General features: G+C 46.6%; 1 protein-coding gene across 2 annotated transcripts in view; it reads left to right on the forward strand.

Annotated features, from left to right (window-relative positions):
• DHDDS (dehydrodolichyl diphosphate synthase subunit) overlaps nucleotides 1-19,501 on the forward strand; it is a 28,324-nt gene extending 8,823 nt beyond the window's left edge. The window contains exons 5-9 of one of the 2 annotated variants that reach the window (XM_006934427.5): nucleotides 315-431; nucleotides 1,349-1,450; nucleotides 7,580-7,694; nucleotides 9,675-9,782; nucleotides 17,224-19,501. In XM_006934427.5, coding sequence (XP_006934489.1) covers nucleotides 315-431; nucleotides 1,349-1,450; nucleotides 7,580-7,694; nucleotides 9,675-9,782; nucleotides 17,224-17,463 — 682 coding nt within the window. In that variant the 3' untranslated portion in view covers nucleotides 17,464-19,501. The remainder of the gene's footprint in view (nucleotides 1-314; nucleotides 432-1,348; nucleotides 1,451-7,579; nucleotides 7,695-9,674; nucleotides 9,783-17,223) is intronic. The other variant, XM_011284515.4, reaches the window with a different exon arrangement.
• The last annotated feature ends 230 nt before the right edge of the window (nucleotides 19,502-19,731 follow it).

The following is a 19,731-nucleotide window of genomic DNA, read 5'->3' on the forward strand; positions in this document are numbered from 1 at the left end:
CAGACGCTTAACCGACTGAGCCACCTGGGCACCCCAGACGGACTCAGTTCTTTCTGATACCGCGCTTGATGGCCGTTTGACCTTGGGCAGTCTCTGACTATCGTGCCTGAGCCTCAGTTTCCTGCTGGAGAATGGGGAATGTGCTGAACTCCTGTCAGAGTCATGGAGGGGATGCAGTGAAATACTGCACAGAATACTGCATAGAACAGTGCTTGACACACACAGGAAAGCACTTAGAAACCGGGAGGTGAGTGTCGTCAGTTTTCCAGCTCCACAGGCTCTCTGTTCCAACCCCGCCTCCTTTTCCTGACCAGGGAGAAACTGCAGAAGCATGGGGTATGCATCCGGGTCCTGGGCGATCTGCATTTGTTGCCCTTGGATCTCCAGGAGCTGATTGCACAGGCGGTACAGGCCACCAAGAACTACAACAAGTAAGTGTTCAGATTTCCCCTGAGGGACCTGCATCAATCTTGGACTCCCTGCTAGCTTTAAGGAGACGTGCTGGGTCTTTCTGGGTGTGCATTTGGTACAAGAGGCAAAGAGGGGTTTGAGATGCTTAGAGACTTCCTGCATCTGCTGCACAGCCCAGAGATGGTCCTTAATACCATGTTAAATGTGCACATACTTACAGTTTTTCATTCTCTTCCTTCATGTGTCTATCCCCCCGCAAGATATACATATACATGTATGTTTACATATGCACATGTACATAATAATAATTACTATTTTACTTGTCAGAGGACAGGGCGGAAATGAGGGCTATAGGGTGGATGAGCTGTGGATATGGCCTTGAGCTCTGGATCAGGGTTCTTGAGGACCGGCCCGGACTTGCCAGGACCTGATACCCCACCTTTGTCTACACTGTATCTCTGTCTCTGAAGACAGATCCTTGAAGAAATTTTTTTCCTGTTCCACTCCTTTAACCCATGAATAGGTTGATATTGGGAGGTCACGCAGGTGCAGAGGCGAAGAGAGTTCAGTAATCCAGACTTCATTATGTGTGCCTTTGGATTATAATATGTGTTTGGCAGTGGATTAGTTTGCATGAGATTTGCCTCGTATTCTACTTTGCTTGTGCTAATATCACAGCAGATTACATCCTCTGAAAGCTGGTTGGCAGTCGGAGGGAGGCTCGTATGTGTCATTTAGTGTTCACCTTGTTACAAAACTAATGACATGGTCATTCTAAGAAAACTTGGAAAGCACAATTCATCATCTCACCTTTGAGTGATAGCCATGATTGCCATTTGGTATTTTTTGCTCTTGTGGGGAAGCGATGCCCTGCAAGCAGTGACTCCAGTCCTTAGTCCCTGTCCTCTGCTAAATTATTCTCGTCTTCCTTTCTCAGGTGTTTCCTCAATGTCTGCTTTGCATACACGTCCCGTCATGAGATCAGTAATGCTGTGAGAGAGATGGCCTGGGGAGTGGAGCAAGGCCTGCTGGACCCCAGGTACCCTTAGTTGTTTAGCGTGGTAACTGGTAGGGAAACCAGGCGTGTACTTCCCGCGCCATGTACTTGGGCCAGGAGTCAAATCGGGGATACGTGTGGACAGATTTGGGGCATGATTCCCCTGCCCCCCCAGCGCCCCCCCCATAGAGTTTAGGATTGGCTTGTTATAGCCCACTTCAGAATTTCTGTGTTCACCAAACACTAAGAAGCCCCAGAAAAATGGTATAACGGATAGCACGTCCGAGGCATTCACTAAAAAATGATGTTCTTACACCTGAAGCTAATATAACACTGTGTGTTAACTGTACTGGAATTAAAAAAAAAAAAAAAAATAGGCCTCCATAGGGCACCTGGCTGGCTGACTTCATAGAGCATGAGACTCTTGATCTCAGGGTCGTGAGTTCAAGCCCCACATGGGTGTAGATATTACTTAAAAATAAAATCTTTAGGGAAAAAAAAAAGAAGAAGAAGAAAAAGACGTCCTCCTGGCCCTTTGGCAGTGTTTTTCCTAGAATGATTTTTCAGGAACACAGCTTGTTGGGGGGTATAGTCCTTAGGTCTCTTCACATTACAGTTTCACGCAAGACTCTGGTATTTTTCGAAAAGAAAATTGTTCCTCATAAATAACATGTGAGATCTTAATTTCTAGAGCTGGAAGTCATCTAGCCACTTGGTCCCTCTCATGTTATTATTAGTGTAACCTTTGGTAATAATATTGATAAACTGATAAGAGCAAGAATAAAATAATAGCAGAAAGAACCCAGGCAGTGTGTAATGTGCTGTATTTCATTCAGTCAGTAATCCCCTGTGTGAGAGCTTTGAGTGTTTGACTCCATTTTATAGATGAGAAAACTGAGCCGAGCATTAGAATGACCTTCCCCCAGGCTAGTCTGCCGGTCAGCGCCAGAGGTGACTCCTTTCTAATGCTGTCTGATTCCAGAGTTCTTGTCCTTTACCTCTAGCATCTGGGATCTTGGGACCCAGGAATTTTCTGGATTCCCTTCTTGGGAATAATTTGATTTACCTGGGAAACTTAATTAAAAATCAAAAAGTTGCTCAGGGAGAATAGAATTAGAAGAAAAGGAGATAGGGTTTTTGTGGGGGCTTTTTGGTGTTTTTCTGTTTCTTGTTTTTTTTTTTTTTTTAATGTTTGTTTGTTTTGAGCGAGAGAGAGAGAGAGAGAGAGAATGAATGTGTGCAAGAGAGCAGGGAAGGGGCAGAGAGAGAGGGAGAGAGAGAATCCCAAGCAGGATCTGCACTGTCAGCACAGAGCCCGACTCAGGGCTTGATCTCATGAACCCATGAGATCATGACTTGAGCAAAAATCAAGTCAGACACTTAATAGACTGAGCCACCCAGGTGCCCCATAAGGAGACAGATTTTAACATTATTCTATAAATCCTTTTCCTTTCCAACAGCTGGGTGGTCTTTCTGTGCCACATAGTTCATTCATTCAATCAGTCATTTATTCACTCAACAAACATTTTAAAAGTGCCACATAAAGGCCGAGCACATTGTTGTACAGAGGGAGTACAGTGGTAAGAATAAAAATACATATTTCCTGTTCTCAAGGAGCTCTGGTAAAGGAAACAGACAATAATTTATTTTGCACATTCATATACAATTATAATGGTGATAAATGCTATATGAACATTGGCGTATAGTACAAAAACAATTTATAGCAAGAGGAATAGACCTGGTAGGAAAGGCTTTGCCAAGGAAATAAGTCGCGAAAGAAGGAAGGAAAAGCAGTAACTGGGGACAGAAGAGGTAATGTGAGGAGTTTGTCAGTTGCAGAAAGGCTGTTAGAATAATTCGGGTATAGATTACCCGGAATGGAACTGGGGGGGGGGGGGTGGAGGAGGAAGAGGAGGAGGAGGAAGAGGTCGAATCGACTGCATGAAGTGTTATAGATAAAATCGAGAGGCCTTAATGGACCGGGTCTGGGGAAAGGATGTGTTATGAGTGACTGCAGGGTTTTTGACTTCTGGAACAATGCAGAGTGGTGCCCTTCCTGTGCCACAGACCCCTGAGGGCAGATCCAATATGAGGAGGAAGGTCAGCAGTGTGATTTGGGATATATGGTAGATGTAGAACATAGCTCTCAGATCGACAGTTGTGAGGAGGGATGGGGACTGGACATATCAGTGTGGAGGTCATCTGTGAGCAGTTGGTAACCGAAGCAAAGAGGGCATGAGTACTTGAGGAGAGTCTAGAGTGAGAAGGAGAGAGGGCTGAGAATGCAGTTTCGAGAAACTCTAAGCTCTGCTGTCTGGGTAGAGGAGAATGAGCCTTGAGGAGAAAAGAAGATGAGCCACCAGAAAGGCAGGAAGAAAACCAGGCAGTCAGTATTACAGAAGCCAAGAGAAGAGGGAATTGGTTGGCGCAGGTTGGGAGGGTGGGAACATTGGTGGGAGCAACAGGGTGGAATCCTGTAGAGAGGTCAGTTAGGTCGTGGATTGAAAATGAACTGTTGGGGGGAAAAATGAAAATGCTGGTTAAGTTGGCAGAGGGCAGGCAGGAAGATGAGATCTGTAAGAAGAAGAAGGATGTGTGAGTAGATGCACGTGCATTGTAATTTTCTAATTCTTGACTTGTGGGGTGATTTCATAGTTGCTCACAGTATTATTGTGTTTTATAGTGAATGTTTCATTTAAAGAGACAAATGTTGGGGCACCTGGGTGACTCAGTCAGTTAAGCATCCGACTCTTGGTTTTGGCTCAGGTCATGATCTCGCAGTTCGTGAGTTCAAACCCCACTTTGGACTTTGTGCTGACAGCGCAGAGCCTGCTTGGGATTTTCTCTCTCTTTCTCTCTCCTCCCCTCCCTGCTCGCTTGCATAGTGTCTCTCTCTCTCTCTGTCTCTCTCTCTCTCTCTCTCTCTCAAAATAAATAAACTTAAAAAATAAATAAAGAGACAAACGTTTATGCTGCAAAGAAAGAATGCAATTTAGCAAGTAGATTTGTATGTGTTCACGCCCCGAACTAGAGCCTGATCTTGCCTCCTAGTTCAGTGTATTGATACTCAGAACACATTGCTATAATCACTGACCTTTATCTTCTTCTTCTTGCCCCGGAAGTTTTCCCGTATTTGTTTTCTTTGCCCTGCATGGCTTAGTAACTTACCTACATGGGATTAGTCAAGCAGACATGGCATGGGCTGGGCAGGGTCACCAGGGTAAGGAGGCTACAACCTTAGAAAGCTTGGTGTTCTACTCACACTGGGCCGATCAGAGCCCCGGTACACACATACTTTTGTAAAGGCCATACATGTTCAGAGATTTGCAAACTACTGGATATATAAAGGTGAAAATTTAGATCTTCCAGGATCCCACCCCAATGTTCCTGGCAATACTTTGATTTTAAATATGTCTTTCTAGCTCTTCCTGTATGCTTAAGTATTTGTGTGTGAGTTTAATCAACGGAGTTGATTTTTCCCATCAAACTGTGACAATGTCTACTACTTGTGAGGGGTTCTGGGGTGTTTGCAGGTACGTCGTAAAAAAAAAAGTTATTTTTAGTCTTTACTTTTAAAAATTTGTTTGATTTAAGTTTATTTACTTATTATTGAGAGAGAGAGGAAGCACACAAGCTGAGGAGGGGTAGAGAGAGAGGAAGACCCAGAATCCAAAGCAGGCTCCAGGCTCTGAGCTGTCAGCACAGGGCCCGACGCAGGGCTCGAACTCCCCAGCTGTGAGATCATGACCTGAGCTGAAGTCAGAGGCTTAACTGACAGAGCCACCCAGGCGCCCCTCAAAAATTTTTTTAGCCTATAAGCTCCTCACATTCTGAAAACCAACATGTATTTATTTCTGAGATCTGTTTTCAGTGATTCATTCATTCATTTATTCAAACACGTATGGAGTCTCTGTCCCAAGAGGGTCCTATGCTAGAAGAGCAAGAATACAGAGATGAGTGTGTCAAGGGGCTTGCCCTCAAGCAGCTCCACAGTGTGGTTCGTGTATACAAATGAGTAATCCACGGTGCTGTGTACCGCAGTAATGGATGCACAAAAGTAGTGATCAGCTATGGTTGGAGGTTAAGCCAGAGTCATCTTTTTAAAACACAGATCTAGTAATGACATAAGTATTTATAACCAAAGAAATCACACTGAACACTTTGCAACCCAAATCATGCTTTGTTCACTTGACGTTGTAATATGAGCCCTTTTCCATGCCTGTTTGTTTTTTTAATGTTTATTTTTGAGAGAGAGGGATAGAGCATGAGCGGGGGAGGGGCAGAGAGAGAGGGAGACACAGAATCCCAAGAGGCTCCAGGCTCTGAGCTGTCAGCACAGAACTCGACGCGGGGCTTGAACCTACAAGCCATGAGATCGTGACCTGAGCCTAAGCTGGTCACTTAACTGACTAAGCCACCCAGGCGCCCCACGTGCCTCATGTTTTCAATAATTTTTCAAGTTATTTTTAATGGTCGCAGAATATATCTTGCTTTAATTTACTTAATCATTCTAGTTGCTGGTTATGTAGGATGTTTTTAATTTCTCCTTATTACAAATAAGGCTCCAACGAAATCTATAAACTTAACTCTTGTCAGCATTTTAGATGGCTTCTTCCAGATTTGGGTCTGGATGTGTCCATTTCGCCTTACTCTTGTCAAGCTTTTTTTTTTTTTTAATGTGAACTGCTCTAATTTTATAGGTGAAAGTTGATATTTTACTTTATTTAATAGAGATGACTTCTCGGGGAACCTGGCTAGCTCAGTCAGTTGAGCATGTGACTCGGGGTCGTGGGCTTGAGCCCCACATTGAGTCTAGAGATCACTTTTTAAAAAAATGTATTCCATTTCATTTGACCCTTAAAACAACCTATAAGTAGGTAGGACAGATTTGCCCATTTCAAAGATAAGGGAGTCGAGAAATTACATGGATTATACAGCGTCTCAAATTTCTTAATTAGAGGATTAAGACCATGCTGCTAAGACAGGACTATCAGATTATCAGGGAAATCTGAATTAGAGCCCTTCGTTTTGCAAGTCATAAGTGAGTATCGTTTCCCATATGATGTTACCAAAAAAAAAAAAAGCTCCCTCTGATTTGCAGCACTCTCTCTGAGAGATGAAATGACTTACCCAAAGGCACACTGCTGGTAGGTGTAGAGTTTTATTTTACATACTCCTCCCAGATCTCTCTTTTTCACCCTGCTCCTGGAAGAATCTTCCCACTAAGAACTTTTACTTGCTAGACCCTGCCCAAGATACAAGTCTTACCACTTAGAGATTCCAAATTCTGCCTCTTGGTGCTTGGCAAGGACCAGTAAACAGTGTTCTTGGACCCAGCAGACACCAGCCTTGCAAATACCCTCTTTCCATAGTGGCGGTCCCCATTCTGTCTCCATTCCGTCACCTTTCTAAATGTCTGTCTGCTTGAGAAAGTAGCTCTTAACAAACACAGGAGGGGTGGGCGTATTGCTGTTCTTTTAAACCCTAAGTAGTGTGGATTTTTTGCGGTGTTTCAGGGCCCATATGACTTAAAAGTTTTAAAAGATGTTCTTTATAATAAATTCCAACAATAACAAAAGTACATAAAGATAGTCTTTCCTTCTTATCCAACCTTCCAGAAGTGATCACTATTAATAATATGGTGTGTGTCTTTCTAAACTTTTTTTTTGTAGATACATAGATTCATATATGTGAGTATTTGAGTGTGTGCATATGTTTTCTGCATCATGTATTTTCTGAGGCTTGCTTTTTTCAACGTTAGATCTGAGACATCTTTCCCAATCAGTGCATTTAGATTCATACTTATTAAAAATAGTTGTGTTAGTATTGCATCAAATTGCAGGATCAGATATGTGCATTTTAAAAAACAAGACGTTTTAAGTGAAGGACGTAGTCTCACAGGTGCATCCGATTTTAGGCCTGTAGTGAAATAACCTTGAGCAAGTTATTTATTTTTTCTTAGCCTCAGTTTCCCTATCCATAAAATGAAGATAGAAATACTTTGTGTAGTTGCGAGGATTCAAATCATGCATTCATTTGGATGTTAGGGTCCTTCTGCTTGTATTGGCTAATGGTGTTCTATAATCTGGGAAGCCTTTAGTATGAGTTCACCACGAGAATAATCCAGAAAGAGATGTGTGCTTATCTCTGTCTCTTCCTCACTCACCTTAGTGATATTTCTGAGTCTCTGCTTGATAAGTGCCTCTATACCAACCACTCCCCTCACCCTGACATCTTGATCCGGACTTCTGGGGAAGTGAGGCTCAGCGACTTCTTGCTCTGGCAGGTAAGTCGTTTGCAACCACCGTTGTGTTTATGTCAGCCTGAAAGCCATGACTGTGCCCACAGGGCGGATTAAGTGGGGCTCATCCCCACCCCAAGCTGTGCTAATCCCAGAGAACCGGGGTTGTGGGGTTGGGGGAATCTGGAGAAGTGTATCCAGACTGTGCCTGGGAACATTTGCTGTCGCTTCCTCATCCGTCCCTGGCTTTGCCAGCCTGGGTGGTTCTTGCTGTCTAAAGAGCCTAGAGGAAAATCAAGGCTATCCAGCTGTGGTGCAGACCTCACTTGTGCCCCTGTTCAAAGCACTGGACTTCTGCCCTGTCCCTGAGCATAAGCTGCTGCCCTGGCAATCTAGCAGGTACTTCAGCGCCTCTGAGCTGGAACCTTGCGTTGGGTTCGAGCAGTTACTCATCTGTCTCCTTCAGACTAATGTCCGCGTCTATGTAAGCAGAGTCCACAAGGAATATAAACTCTATGCAGACTCTTTCTTAGGGGCCTGCTGTTGTCTCTCAGCTCCGTTACCCCAGTGTAAGTCGTCCCCCTAAAGCTCACAGCCAAATCAGTTTGCGTTTGCTAGAAAATCCCCGTCATCTGTTAACTTGGCCCCTAAGTGGCACATGACTGTAGGAAGTCCTTGTTCAAGGAGAGGTTGGAGGGACTCCACTTAGAAGCAAGTTCCAGAAATTTTAATGGACTATAGTCTTAAATGATTTAGCTACTGAAGATACTTTCAGCCTTTGGCTATATTGAAAGAAAGCATGCGCAGCTTACGTTTCTGTGGTCTACTCTGCTGGTCAGATCATGTCTGGAAAGTTTACTTCTGGGCACTGAGTTTTAAAAGACTGCATTGGTAAACTGGAGGACTTAACAGAGCCTGTCAACCTGGATGCCAAGGAATCTGGAACTCATGTCATATATAAGGAATGAATGAAGGATAGTGGTCTGAAAAAGGGAGGCATGGTGACAGTTTATTCCCTCGGAAAAAAATAGAGTTCCTCCTTTGTGCTGGGAATATGGCAATGGCCACGTCAGAAATAATCCCTGCTGTCTTCAAATTTATAGTTGGCAAAGGCAAACTGAACAAGTCATTACAACCTTGAGGACAAATAACAGGCAGCTGTAATCTAGCCTTCAAATATTTGAAAGAATGTCGCTTTGAAGAAGAAACAAACTTGTTCCAGAGAAAAGACCGGAGACCTTGGTAGAAGTTCCAAGGAAGGTGACATTGGTTTTGCATAACAAGCTGTCTGACAACTCAAGTTGTCCCTCTTGAGGCACTGAATTCCTCACTACTGAGGGGATCAAGCAGTGGCTGTCAAGATGTTCCAAAAGGGATTCGTATATCAGTGATTATTATTAAAGTTCACCCAGCTCTGTAGTCTGTTTTACGTACATGATCTCGTTTAAGTTTCACAGTACTGTAAAAACCAGGTATTCTTATTACCCAGTCTTACAGTCAAGGAGACTGAGGCCCAGAGAGGTTAAGTAACTGCCTCAGGTCAAATGGATGGTAAATGGTGGAGCTAGGATCCAAAGCCGGGCAGTCTGGCCCCAGAGCCCGTGATCTTAACCACTGTGCCCTGCTCTGCTACTTAAAAATAACAACAGCAGCTACCATTTGTTCGTTGCTGACTTTTATCAGACAACATGTCTCCCAGATGACCTCTAAGGGCCAAGAGCCAATAACATAATCCAGATGTTATTTCATCGTCCTAAAATTGGCTCTTAGAAAAATCCTGGTGGGAATGTTGATCTAGTCTTGCTTTAGTTCTGCCTCGCTGCGGGCAGGTGCCTCAGATGACCCCTCCCCACGAGTGAGGTAAATTGGGGCTGGCAGCGGAGGCAGCGGCAGCTCAAGGTGCCTGTGTCAGCTCATCCCCGGGCTCCTGGGTCATGCTCAGCCCGCTCCTTTGGAAGCCTGACCCACAGGGTGTTCCAGCAACCTGCTACTAAACTATACTGTCTTCCTTCCCCCGCTTACCAGACCTCCCACTCCTGCTTGGTGTTCCAACCCGTTCTGTGGCCGGAATACACATTTTGGAACCTCTGTGAGGCCCTCCTGCAGTACCAGATGAACCATAGCATGCTCCAGGTAAGAGCTCAGGGCTGGTCTGATTGGATGTGAGAGAAGAAAAGGTTAGCATTGATTGACCACCTACTACTTACACAAGGCACTTGCTACTAAGCATGTTAGTGATGATAGTAGCTACAACTTATTTACTGTGGTCAGGCACTGTGAACATTTTATAGGTACCATCTCGTTGAATGCCCCCAAGATCCCAATGACGTAGGTATTATCAGCCCCACTCGTGCAAGTGAATACATCGAAATTATTTTGTTAAGGACACATAACCAATAAGAGACGGAACTGGGGTTCAACTTACACATCTTTAGTCTCTTTGCCACAGAAACCCAGGAAAGGCTTCTCGGTGAGCTTGTCCGTTATTCCCTGACGGTATTAAGCTAATCAAAGATTGTAGAAGTGGGAGTATGCGAGATTCAAGCCTCTTCCAGAAGGGATTAAGGACAAGATAGCACTGTCTTTCTATTATACAAAATTGTGTTCTGCCAAGAGTTGAAGTTCAGCTTTGATCACCAGATCTTGAAACAGGTTTTGTTCGGAGGCAGAGTCGCCGGCATCTGATGAGCATTCTTAATAATCATAATGGGAGTGTGTGTGATGATGGCAGCTAACTTTGAGGGTCTCCTGAGGCACTTCCTTGTTTTCGCGGAAGTTTTCTCATTGAACCCTTCCAGCAATCCCACAGGTTTGGTGTCTTCATTTTCCGAGTATGGAAAGAGAGGGGCAGAGTCTGTCTCCAGGCCACAGATTTTGGAACCCTTAGCTGGTGCTGGTGCTTGAGTCTAGAGAGATAATGGCCAGGAGGAAACAATGATGTTAAGGCTTCTTAATCCTCTTGGAGAATCTGATGAAAACCGTAGACCATCTCCCTAGAAAAGTTGCATAGATCACACCCAACATGGGGCATTTTGCGTAGGATCCTACCTATCACTGAAACACTTAGTTCACATAACCCCTAGAACCTGTCCGTGAATCCCAAGTCCAGAATTCCTGGAATAAGTCCATCAAATCATGAAGCTTTGGTCGTATGCTTCGTCAGTTTTCTCAGAATATGAGGAATTGAAAGAGGAAGTTCTGTTGAAGTAAAGGGAAAAACAAGTCTCAATTATCCACCCTCAGTGGGGAAGGAGTATCAGAATTTTCTACATGACCAAAGCTCCTTTAAGAACCAAAACTTTCGTCTATCCTTTTTGTTTTGTTCTATCCTTTTTTGATGGGAAACTTTCTGAAATGTGTCTTGTCCATAATCCTTGACACCTATATACCAGGCCCTTGCTAACGATGATGATGATTAGAATAATCACATTCTAGTGATGCTAATAATGATAATGCAACTGCCGTCTTGAAGCACTTCCTTGGACAGCGATGCCCTTGAAGGGGGGACTGTTTGCCCAAGCTAGATGGTCCCAAATACTTGGCTTTGGGATTTCTTATATGCTTTTGTACATCTTCCATCTCCTTTTTTTTACCAGTCAAGAGGCTAATTTTGGCAGCGTCCCACCTTCTCTTCCTAGTTACTGATTTAAATCAGCTATAGGCCAGGAAACCAGTCAGTCAAGCTTGTTAGAAATATGTCTATGAAGTAAGAGTAAATGGTCTCTGAAGCCCAGAGAATTCTTGGTGCATGAGCTTTTGTGTATGGGTATTCTTATCTCTGGTTTGGCTGTTCAGAAGCCTTTTATAGTAATTTCGGGTTTCTGAGATGCTTTCCCACATGGCTGTCAGAGGACTCGATTTCATTCATTGCATTCTTCTCTAGTGCCTAGTATAAGTCCGGTACTAGAGAGTCCCTACCTTCGTGGAGCTTATAATCTTACTTGAGGAAGATAATAACCTAGTAAACAATATGTAAGATTATTTCAGATTGTGATAAAGCCACAAAGAAAGTAGAGTGGTGTGCTAGTAATGAAGAAAGCAAGAGATACTGAATGGAGCAGCCAAGGAAGTCCTTTCTGAGGAGGTGGTTTTTATGCCATGATATAAAAGACGAGAAGTAGCCAAACGTGTGAAAACCTGGGGGTAAGGAATTATTCTCTGCAAAAGGAACAGCAGTGCGAGGATACGGAGGTTATCAAGTTTGGGTCGTGGAAGAACAGACAGGCCAGCATGCGTGAGAGAGAAGGGTGTGGGGCAGGCTGGGAGGGAGTCAGGCCTCTGGTTATATAGAGCCTGTGGGCAATGGCACCACATCTGAAGAATTTCGATCAAAGGACTGACAGGATCTGATTTACATTTTGCAAAAATCACTCAGGATTTTCAGGGAGGCAGGAGTCAAGGACCAAGCTCCTACAGTAGTCCAGGTGAGAGAATGTGCTTCGAGGCGGGGGGTGGGGGTGGGGGGGGAGTGATGTAGCAAGGGGGAGGGCTGAGTAGACTGAGATGGGGAAAAAGAAATGTGAAAACAGAAACAAATGAAAGTAACTCTAAGTCAATAATAGAACCCACAGAGAAAATAATTCAAGTTACCCAAACATAGTTCTCTACCGTACATCTTTAGGGGGATGTATTCTAAGGATAGTACAAACCAAAAGGAAATTTAAACATTATTTAAGAGGTTTTTGTTAGTGATCATGTTGATGATGTAAGTCTGAAACTCTTACGTATCCTGGAGGATAAAACAAATGAGTACAAATATGAATGTTACCAGGAACCAAGACATTGAGGCTTTGGCCTGGGCAGCTGGGGGGGACAGTTCTGCTGTTTTCTGGGGTGAGGGGAGACATGTTCGAGGACGACTATTAAGAGTTCTGTCATATACCTGTGAATCATAACCGCAGACATTTATTGAGTTCTTACCACGTCAGGCATCCTTGACATAGATTCTATGTAGTGCAAGAAGGTAAGATACTAACGTTACTGGGACAGTTTTTAAAGTGAGGAAACCAAAGTTCTAGCAGAGGTACTGACTGTCCTGACTCTTTAGCAGCCCCTTTGGGGATCCTGGCCAGGCTTTCTCTACCCAGGAGTCCTCAGAGCTCTGTTCCTAGAAATCTTAGCACCTCAGCAGAAGCTGAGGGTAGATTCCAAACTAACAACATCCTCGCCAGTCTGGCCTCAGACCAGGTTGCTGATCTTTCCAGTGTCTCCCTTCTGTGTACCCTGTATTGTATGACCAAACTGGATTCTTCTTCCCGGTTCCTTGTTCAGTTTTCCACCTCCATGTCTGTGCTCCCATCCCATCTCCCAAATTCCCACTGTTAAAATCTGAGCCGCCGTAGCTCTAAGCCCAGTACGGTGTGTCTTTCTTCCTGTAGGAAGCCAGGGCAGAGGGCAGGAAAGTGGCTTCTAGACCTAGAGCAGCTCACTGGGATGAGCGTACCTGGTGCGTGTTAAGGGACGCAGGGACTCAGCTACAAGTTGTTTGGGCCAGACCTTGGTATCTGAGGGGACCTTGGCAGTCTCCAGGTGATCACCCATCGGCCCTAGAGAATGGGGGCTGGCAGAAGGAGCAAATCTTGACTCAGATGCAGTAGGACAGGGAAAACATCAGCAGGGGAGGGGGGCTGGCAGTGCAGAGCCTCTGATCCTCAGTTACAAGCTGCATGGTTGGAAGGTCCATAAGGGGTCACTGAAGTGTTTGTTTCACCTAGTCTGTAAGAATGGTGTTGCAGAAGATACATGTTCCCACTAAACTTCCTTTTTTTTGTTTTAAGTTTATTCATTTTTGAAAGGGGGGAGGGGCAGAGGGAGAAGGAAGCACAGAATCCGAAGCAGACTCCAGGCTCTGAGCTGTCAGCACAGAGCCCGATATGGGGCTCGAACCCACGAACCACAAGATCATGACCTGAGCCAAAGTTGGATGCTTAACCGACTGAGCCACCCAGGCATCCCTTCCACTGAACTTCCTTTGGTGCATTTGTCAGAGATTAAACACAAGGCTGAATCAGTCAACTATTTTATTTCTATTTCTATTTCTATTTTATTTTATTTTATTTTATTTTATTTTATTTTATTTTATTTTATTTATTCAGGTAGTCACTATCTTCTTCTCAGGAAAAGTTAAAAGCTTGAACTATCGTCTCAGGCATTCCTGTCTTTGAATCATGGCGCTGCCTACTAGTTCTGTGACTGACTGTCACCCTTCAGAGTATCATTTTCCTCCTCTGTAAAACGAGAGGAGTGATGTTAATAATAATACCTGCCTCACTGGTTTGTGATGGGGTTCAGTAAGCTAATACACCTAAAGTACTGAGAGCAGAGCTGGAAAGGATTTCCTTTGCAGAGAACGGTGGCCAACATCATTCCCCACATGTGTCTCCAAGCTCTTCATCAGAGTTCTCCTGTCTCCAGAAAAGCCATAGACTCAGGGCACCCTGCTCATCCTGTCCCTGGTACAGTTCCCTAGGCAGGGAGCCCCTGGGGGTGCTTCAGTACATTGTATTTCTGGCAGGGGTAGCTGTCTCAGGCAGCCCTCAGTAATGCATCCCCCGTGCTACTGACCTGGGCATGTTGACCGCGGCAAGTGAGGACTTATGGGAGGACTTGTCATTGGCTAACGAATGTTTTGAAACCAAATGCCTGCAGCCCAGGCCCAGGCAATGTAGTGGAGGACTGAAGGATTTATGTGCTGGGGGGCTATTACATCTTGTTCCCTCACTCTGCTGAGGAGAAAACAAGAGCAGAGAGGCTTAATGCCCAGGAGAGATTTAGATGAATAGGTTAGAACCCCATTTCTCAAAGCAAGCTCCATGGAGCTCTTGCACCAAGACCGCATAAGGTCTGTACAAAAAGTCTCTAAGGAAATTATTAATGCCCTGACTGGCCATTATACAGGGACAGTGGGCAGTATGGTCAGGGAGAGAGAAATTGACTATTAGGACTTCTTGATCCTGGATTTTCTGACACTGAGTACCTGAGAAGACTTAGAACACCTCTGAATTGTGCAGGTAGATCCAGAGCATTTGGAGGCTGGACAGACCGGCATCCATATGCAGGCCGCTGGTTCTCCATTCCACCCCTAGAAAGTACAGCTTATCCAGAGGCACAACACACGTTTCCCATAGACCTCTCAAGAAGCTCCCGTAATGGAGAAACCAATAGAGGGAACTTTATCCCTCTCTGTAACCTAGACCAAGTCCCTCCCCACTTTGGCCTCAGTGTCCTTGTCTGTACAGTGGGGAGGTGGGACAGAATGTCTTAAGGATCTCCCCTGGCTGTGTCATCTTAACAGTGAATCACTGATTCCTGGCAGTTAGGGGCCAGGCTCTCCCTTGACTGCAGTCTCTTCCTTCCCAGCGCTCAGTCTGGAGCTTGCCGTTCAGAAGAAGCCTGTGCCTCACACAGTGACTTTGCACACAGCATGTTTCCCTCCCTCTGTGGCCAGGTACTCCCCTCCTTTCTGGCCTGCCAGAACTTACCTACTTAGCTCTGGCTGCGAGCAGTGATAATGGAAGAGCAGCTAACCATCAATGCCAGCCGTGGGTCAGGCGTTCATTTCCTCATCCTTCCTCAGATTGCCCATTGTGCAGAGGACTCACTCTGGCCTGGTCAAGCTCTTCAATCCATTCCGTGTGTCTTTGCCACTATTCTCACTGACCGATGCCCAATCCCCACCCCCGGCCCCCACGCCCTGGCACCATGCACCCCACCTTTATCCAAATCCTCCACATTGGTTCATGTCCAGCTCAGATTCTGTCTGCCCATGAGGCGTCACTGTTCCTTGACCTCCATCAGCCACAGTGTCTCTCTTTGAGCTACATCGCCCTTTTTCTTGCTTCTCTGATGACCCTTACACATTCTACCTAGTATTATGGGACTTTGTATATAGATCTGTGTCCTCATCGGCCCACAAGCACGTGGATTGCTGAGACCGTATCTTGTACGTCACACACTAGTAAGGTCCTGTATGCAGCACCCAGGTTTCCTCCTGACCAAGGCCAGGAAGAAGCCCTTCCAGCAAGACGGGAGGCATTCACAGTGACTTCTCAAACCCATTTTAGTCTTTGTGGCTCCACATGTGAGCTCATCACCCTAACAGAAGAGTACCCTTGGATGCCTGGGTTCATGCAGGACCCTAGGGAGGGATTTTCCAGAATTTCCACTTGTCATCTTTATTCATGCAGTAAATCTTTATTGCTGAGAGACTCTAGCAAATCACTTCCCCACTCTGAACTTCCAGGTCCATCTCCAGCAGATAAAAAGTAGCTCCTGTGTGAGGGTCAAGTGCTTGTGCACATGTAAGATATTCTTTAAAGGGGGAAGACAGAGCAATCCAGGTTTACAGGCTGAGCAGGACACAGACAGGTACACAAATACTGTAATACAAGGTAGACTGTGGTAAGGGTCATCAGGGTATGAAATGCCAGGTCGGCAGCAAAGTCTAGTTTCTCACACATGGAATAGGTCTGGCAGAAGGAGCTCTGGTGCAAAGGCTCTGCGGCCGGTTAGGACAGCAGGAGCAGAGCCCATCAGTGAGGCACAGCAAGGCCTTGGTTCTGCTCCAAAGAGATTTTCCCCTCTCCAGGAGCATCTCCCCTGCCGTCTTGGGATCATATGGTCGGCCGATTAAGTATTTCACAAGTACAGGGCACCCAAGTGCCGGAGAGGAAAAGCCACATAGTCTTTGCCTTTTAGGAGTTTGTCTGAAGATACAGAAACATATGAGAAGTGCTGCCAGGGAGCACGATCGCCTGTGTGAGAGCTGGTTCCAGGAGTCCAGGGTGCTCTGCCGAGCCTTCAAGTGCTGAGTTTCTAACAAAAAATGGACTATGGACACTAAAACCTATTCTACTAGGCAGAAAACAGCAAGTGGCTTAAGAGAGCTGAACCCGTTTCTCACAGTGTTCATAGGAGGATCATTTGCTGTAAGAGTCAGGCCAGTCTCTATACAGGAGGCAAGTTTGGAGCCAAACTCTGAAAAACAGCTTAGGGAGCTGGGAGGACGGCACCTTTAGAGTGACCTGGGAAGCCAAAGGAAATGACCCAGCGGACCTGCCCCAGGCAGGAATAGAGCCTTCCCAGCAGCAGAGAATAGACAATAACTTGTGAAATTGCTGTTTCTGTTTGAGAGCCTGCTAATATGCTAGAGAGGGTTTTGCATATATTATCGCTAATCCTTAAAACTCTTCAAGGTAGGCACATCCCCCACTTTATAGATGAAGAAATGAGGTTAGGAGAGGATTTGCCCAAAGCCACAAAGCTAGTTTGTGGGGGAACCAGAAGTCAGACTCATATTTGCCTGGTTCCCTTCCAAGTGTGAACCTGAGAAGAATTTCAGGAAATACAGAGGCTCCCACCCAAAACAAACCAAGATGGACCCAGAAGCCCCACTGCCGTGCTTATACATCATGGGCACCACCTCTGCACACCTACTCCCAAGCTTTTCCAGATCTGGTACAAACTCCCCATTGTTCCACTTAGCTTGGCCCGCCTGGTGCCCCACCCCCTACCTCCTCCATCCCAGTTCACTCACACCTAAAAAATGATCTCCCAATCCCTGCTTTTCCTCTAGCAGAAGGCCCGAGACATGTATGCAGAGGAGCGGAAGAGGCAGCAGCTGGAGAGGGACCAGGCCGCAGTGACAGAGCAGCTGCTGCAAGAGGGGCTCCAGGCCAGTGGGGACGCCCAGCTCCGACGGACACGCTTGCACAAACTCTCAGCCAGACGGGAAGAGCGGGTCCAAGGCTTCCTGCAGGCCTTGGAACTCAAGCGGGCTGACTGGCTGGCACGTCTGGGCACTGCATCAGCCTGAGTGGGGCTGGCCTCCTGCCACTTTGCCCTGCCCTCTGCCTCCAGGGCCCCACTCCCCTTTCTTTTCTTGGTGAAAGGCACCTCCTTCCTAAGGATGAACTGTGTTTCCTTTACTTTGCAAGGGAGCCCCAGAGGCCAGGTCTGCTGGCCAGAGAGAGATACCCCTTTTGGGCCGCCCGGGACAGTGGCCCCTGGGGAGGACTGAGGGGATGGCCTCCCACAAGTACACTAAACCCAGCTCTGGTCACCTGTAGCTTTGGAGAGCAGGGAGCCCCAGTTCTTTGCTGCCCTCTCCTTCCGCCTCTGCCACCTCTACCACCTCTACCTGTGTTCTAGATGCATTTCACTTTTCCACCAGCACATCCTTCAACATAACAGAATTTCAGGGAGGAGGTCTCCCCAAAACCCTGGCCCTTTACCCATCCATCTTAGCCTTCCACCCTACTTTCACAAAAGATTTGGCCCCACCTTGGATCTGCTGGTAAATAGCTAATAGGCAGCCAGCGTTATTTGGGCAAGGGAGGGGAGGGAGAGACAGAAAGAAAATTTGCCCATCTGCTGCTCCTCCCCCTGGGCTCTCCACCTGGGATTTGCTATTGAATCTCTACCCCCTCCCACCACACAGTGCTGATTGCTCACTGAAAGGCTCAGCGCCCCCAATGGCGCGCAGAAGCCAGGCGGGTGATTACAATCCAATTACCTATTGTCGACTCAGCCCACACAAGCTTTTCTCCTCCTCTTGCAGGGCACGGGGCCAGGCTCCACGCCCCTGTGCGACCAGCCCCCTTCATGGCCACAGGGTAACCGGAGGGCCTCTAGGCCCTGGTGAATCTAATCCACCACAGGCCTCCTTCCCCGGAACACCTCACAGGACCCGGAGCAAAGGAACAAGCACTTCTCCCAACTGACTGACGCCTGTCCTCACCATCTCAGACTCTGCTTCCCACCGCCTCAGCCTTTGAGGCTTCTCTGTTTTGGACCTGGCCCCTTAAGTCCCCCCGAGACGATTTATTCTCCGCGTGGCAGAGTCTCAGCTTGTTAGGGCCAGGGCTGCCCAGCAGGGAGAAGGCCAAGTCAAGGGCCGTGTCTTCTCCCTGCCAGGCCTTGCTTCGGAGCTGCTGAGAGGATTAGTGCCTTTGAAGAGCTGTCTGCCTGAGCAACTCTGCTTCAGGTGCCTGGAGCAGCAAGCACCAGCCTTTAACACCGACCAAACACCACTCCGTTTAGCCTTCCCATTTCACTTTCTGCGAACTGTTTCCCCAGCACCTCCCTCTAGGGGAGAGGTGGGGTCTTGCAAGCAGTGCTCAGAGCATAGTCTTTAACCCCCCACTGCCCTGTATTCCAGTCTCCTCTTCCCCTTCCTGTGCCAGTATACCTGGCACAAGAGACCCCTTGGCCATCATCCCTGCTTCCAGAATCAAACAAATGCCAGACACTGCGATTGAGAAGCCAATCAATGCACCCTTTGGCAAGCCCCCCACACACACCTGGCATTCCCCACAACCAATCCCTGGCACAGGGTTCCCAGAGAGCAGGTGCTGTACATTTTCCAGCTTTACAATGGGGCTGTTGACAGCCTTAATTAGGGAGGCATGAATTATGCGGCTATAATGCAGAGCCCTACAATTAAGGCGGGAATGAGGGGCTGGAGGCAACAAACGGAATCTGCCCAGTGAGCATGGCTATTGAGTCCTGTCTCCGTTCTGTGTCTGACTTGCCCCAATATGAATGGGGTACAGATGATTAACGGAGCTGGTATCTCTTTGGCCTTAGGTCCTGTATTCTGAGAAAGATACACAGAGTGGGATGGGTAGGGGTGGAGGGATCACCACTGCCAAGGAGCAGGGGCTGCAAACAGTTGATATGAACTCATTGTGATTGTTTTCTACCGGTAGGATTTGTACAAACCGGCTCATCCTTTGCCTCAAGAAATTAAGTGGGACCTATTTAAATGTCTCACCTGTGAGCCAATCCCCCACTTGAGGATATTTATTGTGTTCTCGTGTTCTCCTGGGTTTCAAATAGAATTTTAAAAATTCTTAGATGTATAACTTGTTTACAAATAGTACAGCAGAGGGAACACCTTGTTTTGCGGCTGCAATGGCCTGCCCTCTCGCAGGTGCGCTTGGCGACCTCCAGAATCCTCAGCTTTGGGGGCGCGTGGGGTGGGGGAGCCAGTGGAAGAGCCCTTTGCCATCGCAACACCTGTTCCTCTACTTGTTTCCTAATCCCCGGACTCTCTCCTCCACCCTCCTTGTCCTCGCGCAAG

This window comes from Felis catus, chromosome C1, assembly GCF_018350175.1.
Source record: "Felis catus isolate Fca126 chromosome C1, F.catus_Fca126_mat1.0, whole genome shotgun sequence".
Lineage (NCBI taxonomy): Eukaryota > Metazoa > Chordata > Mammalia > Carnivora > Felidae > Felis > Felis catus.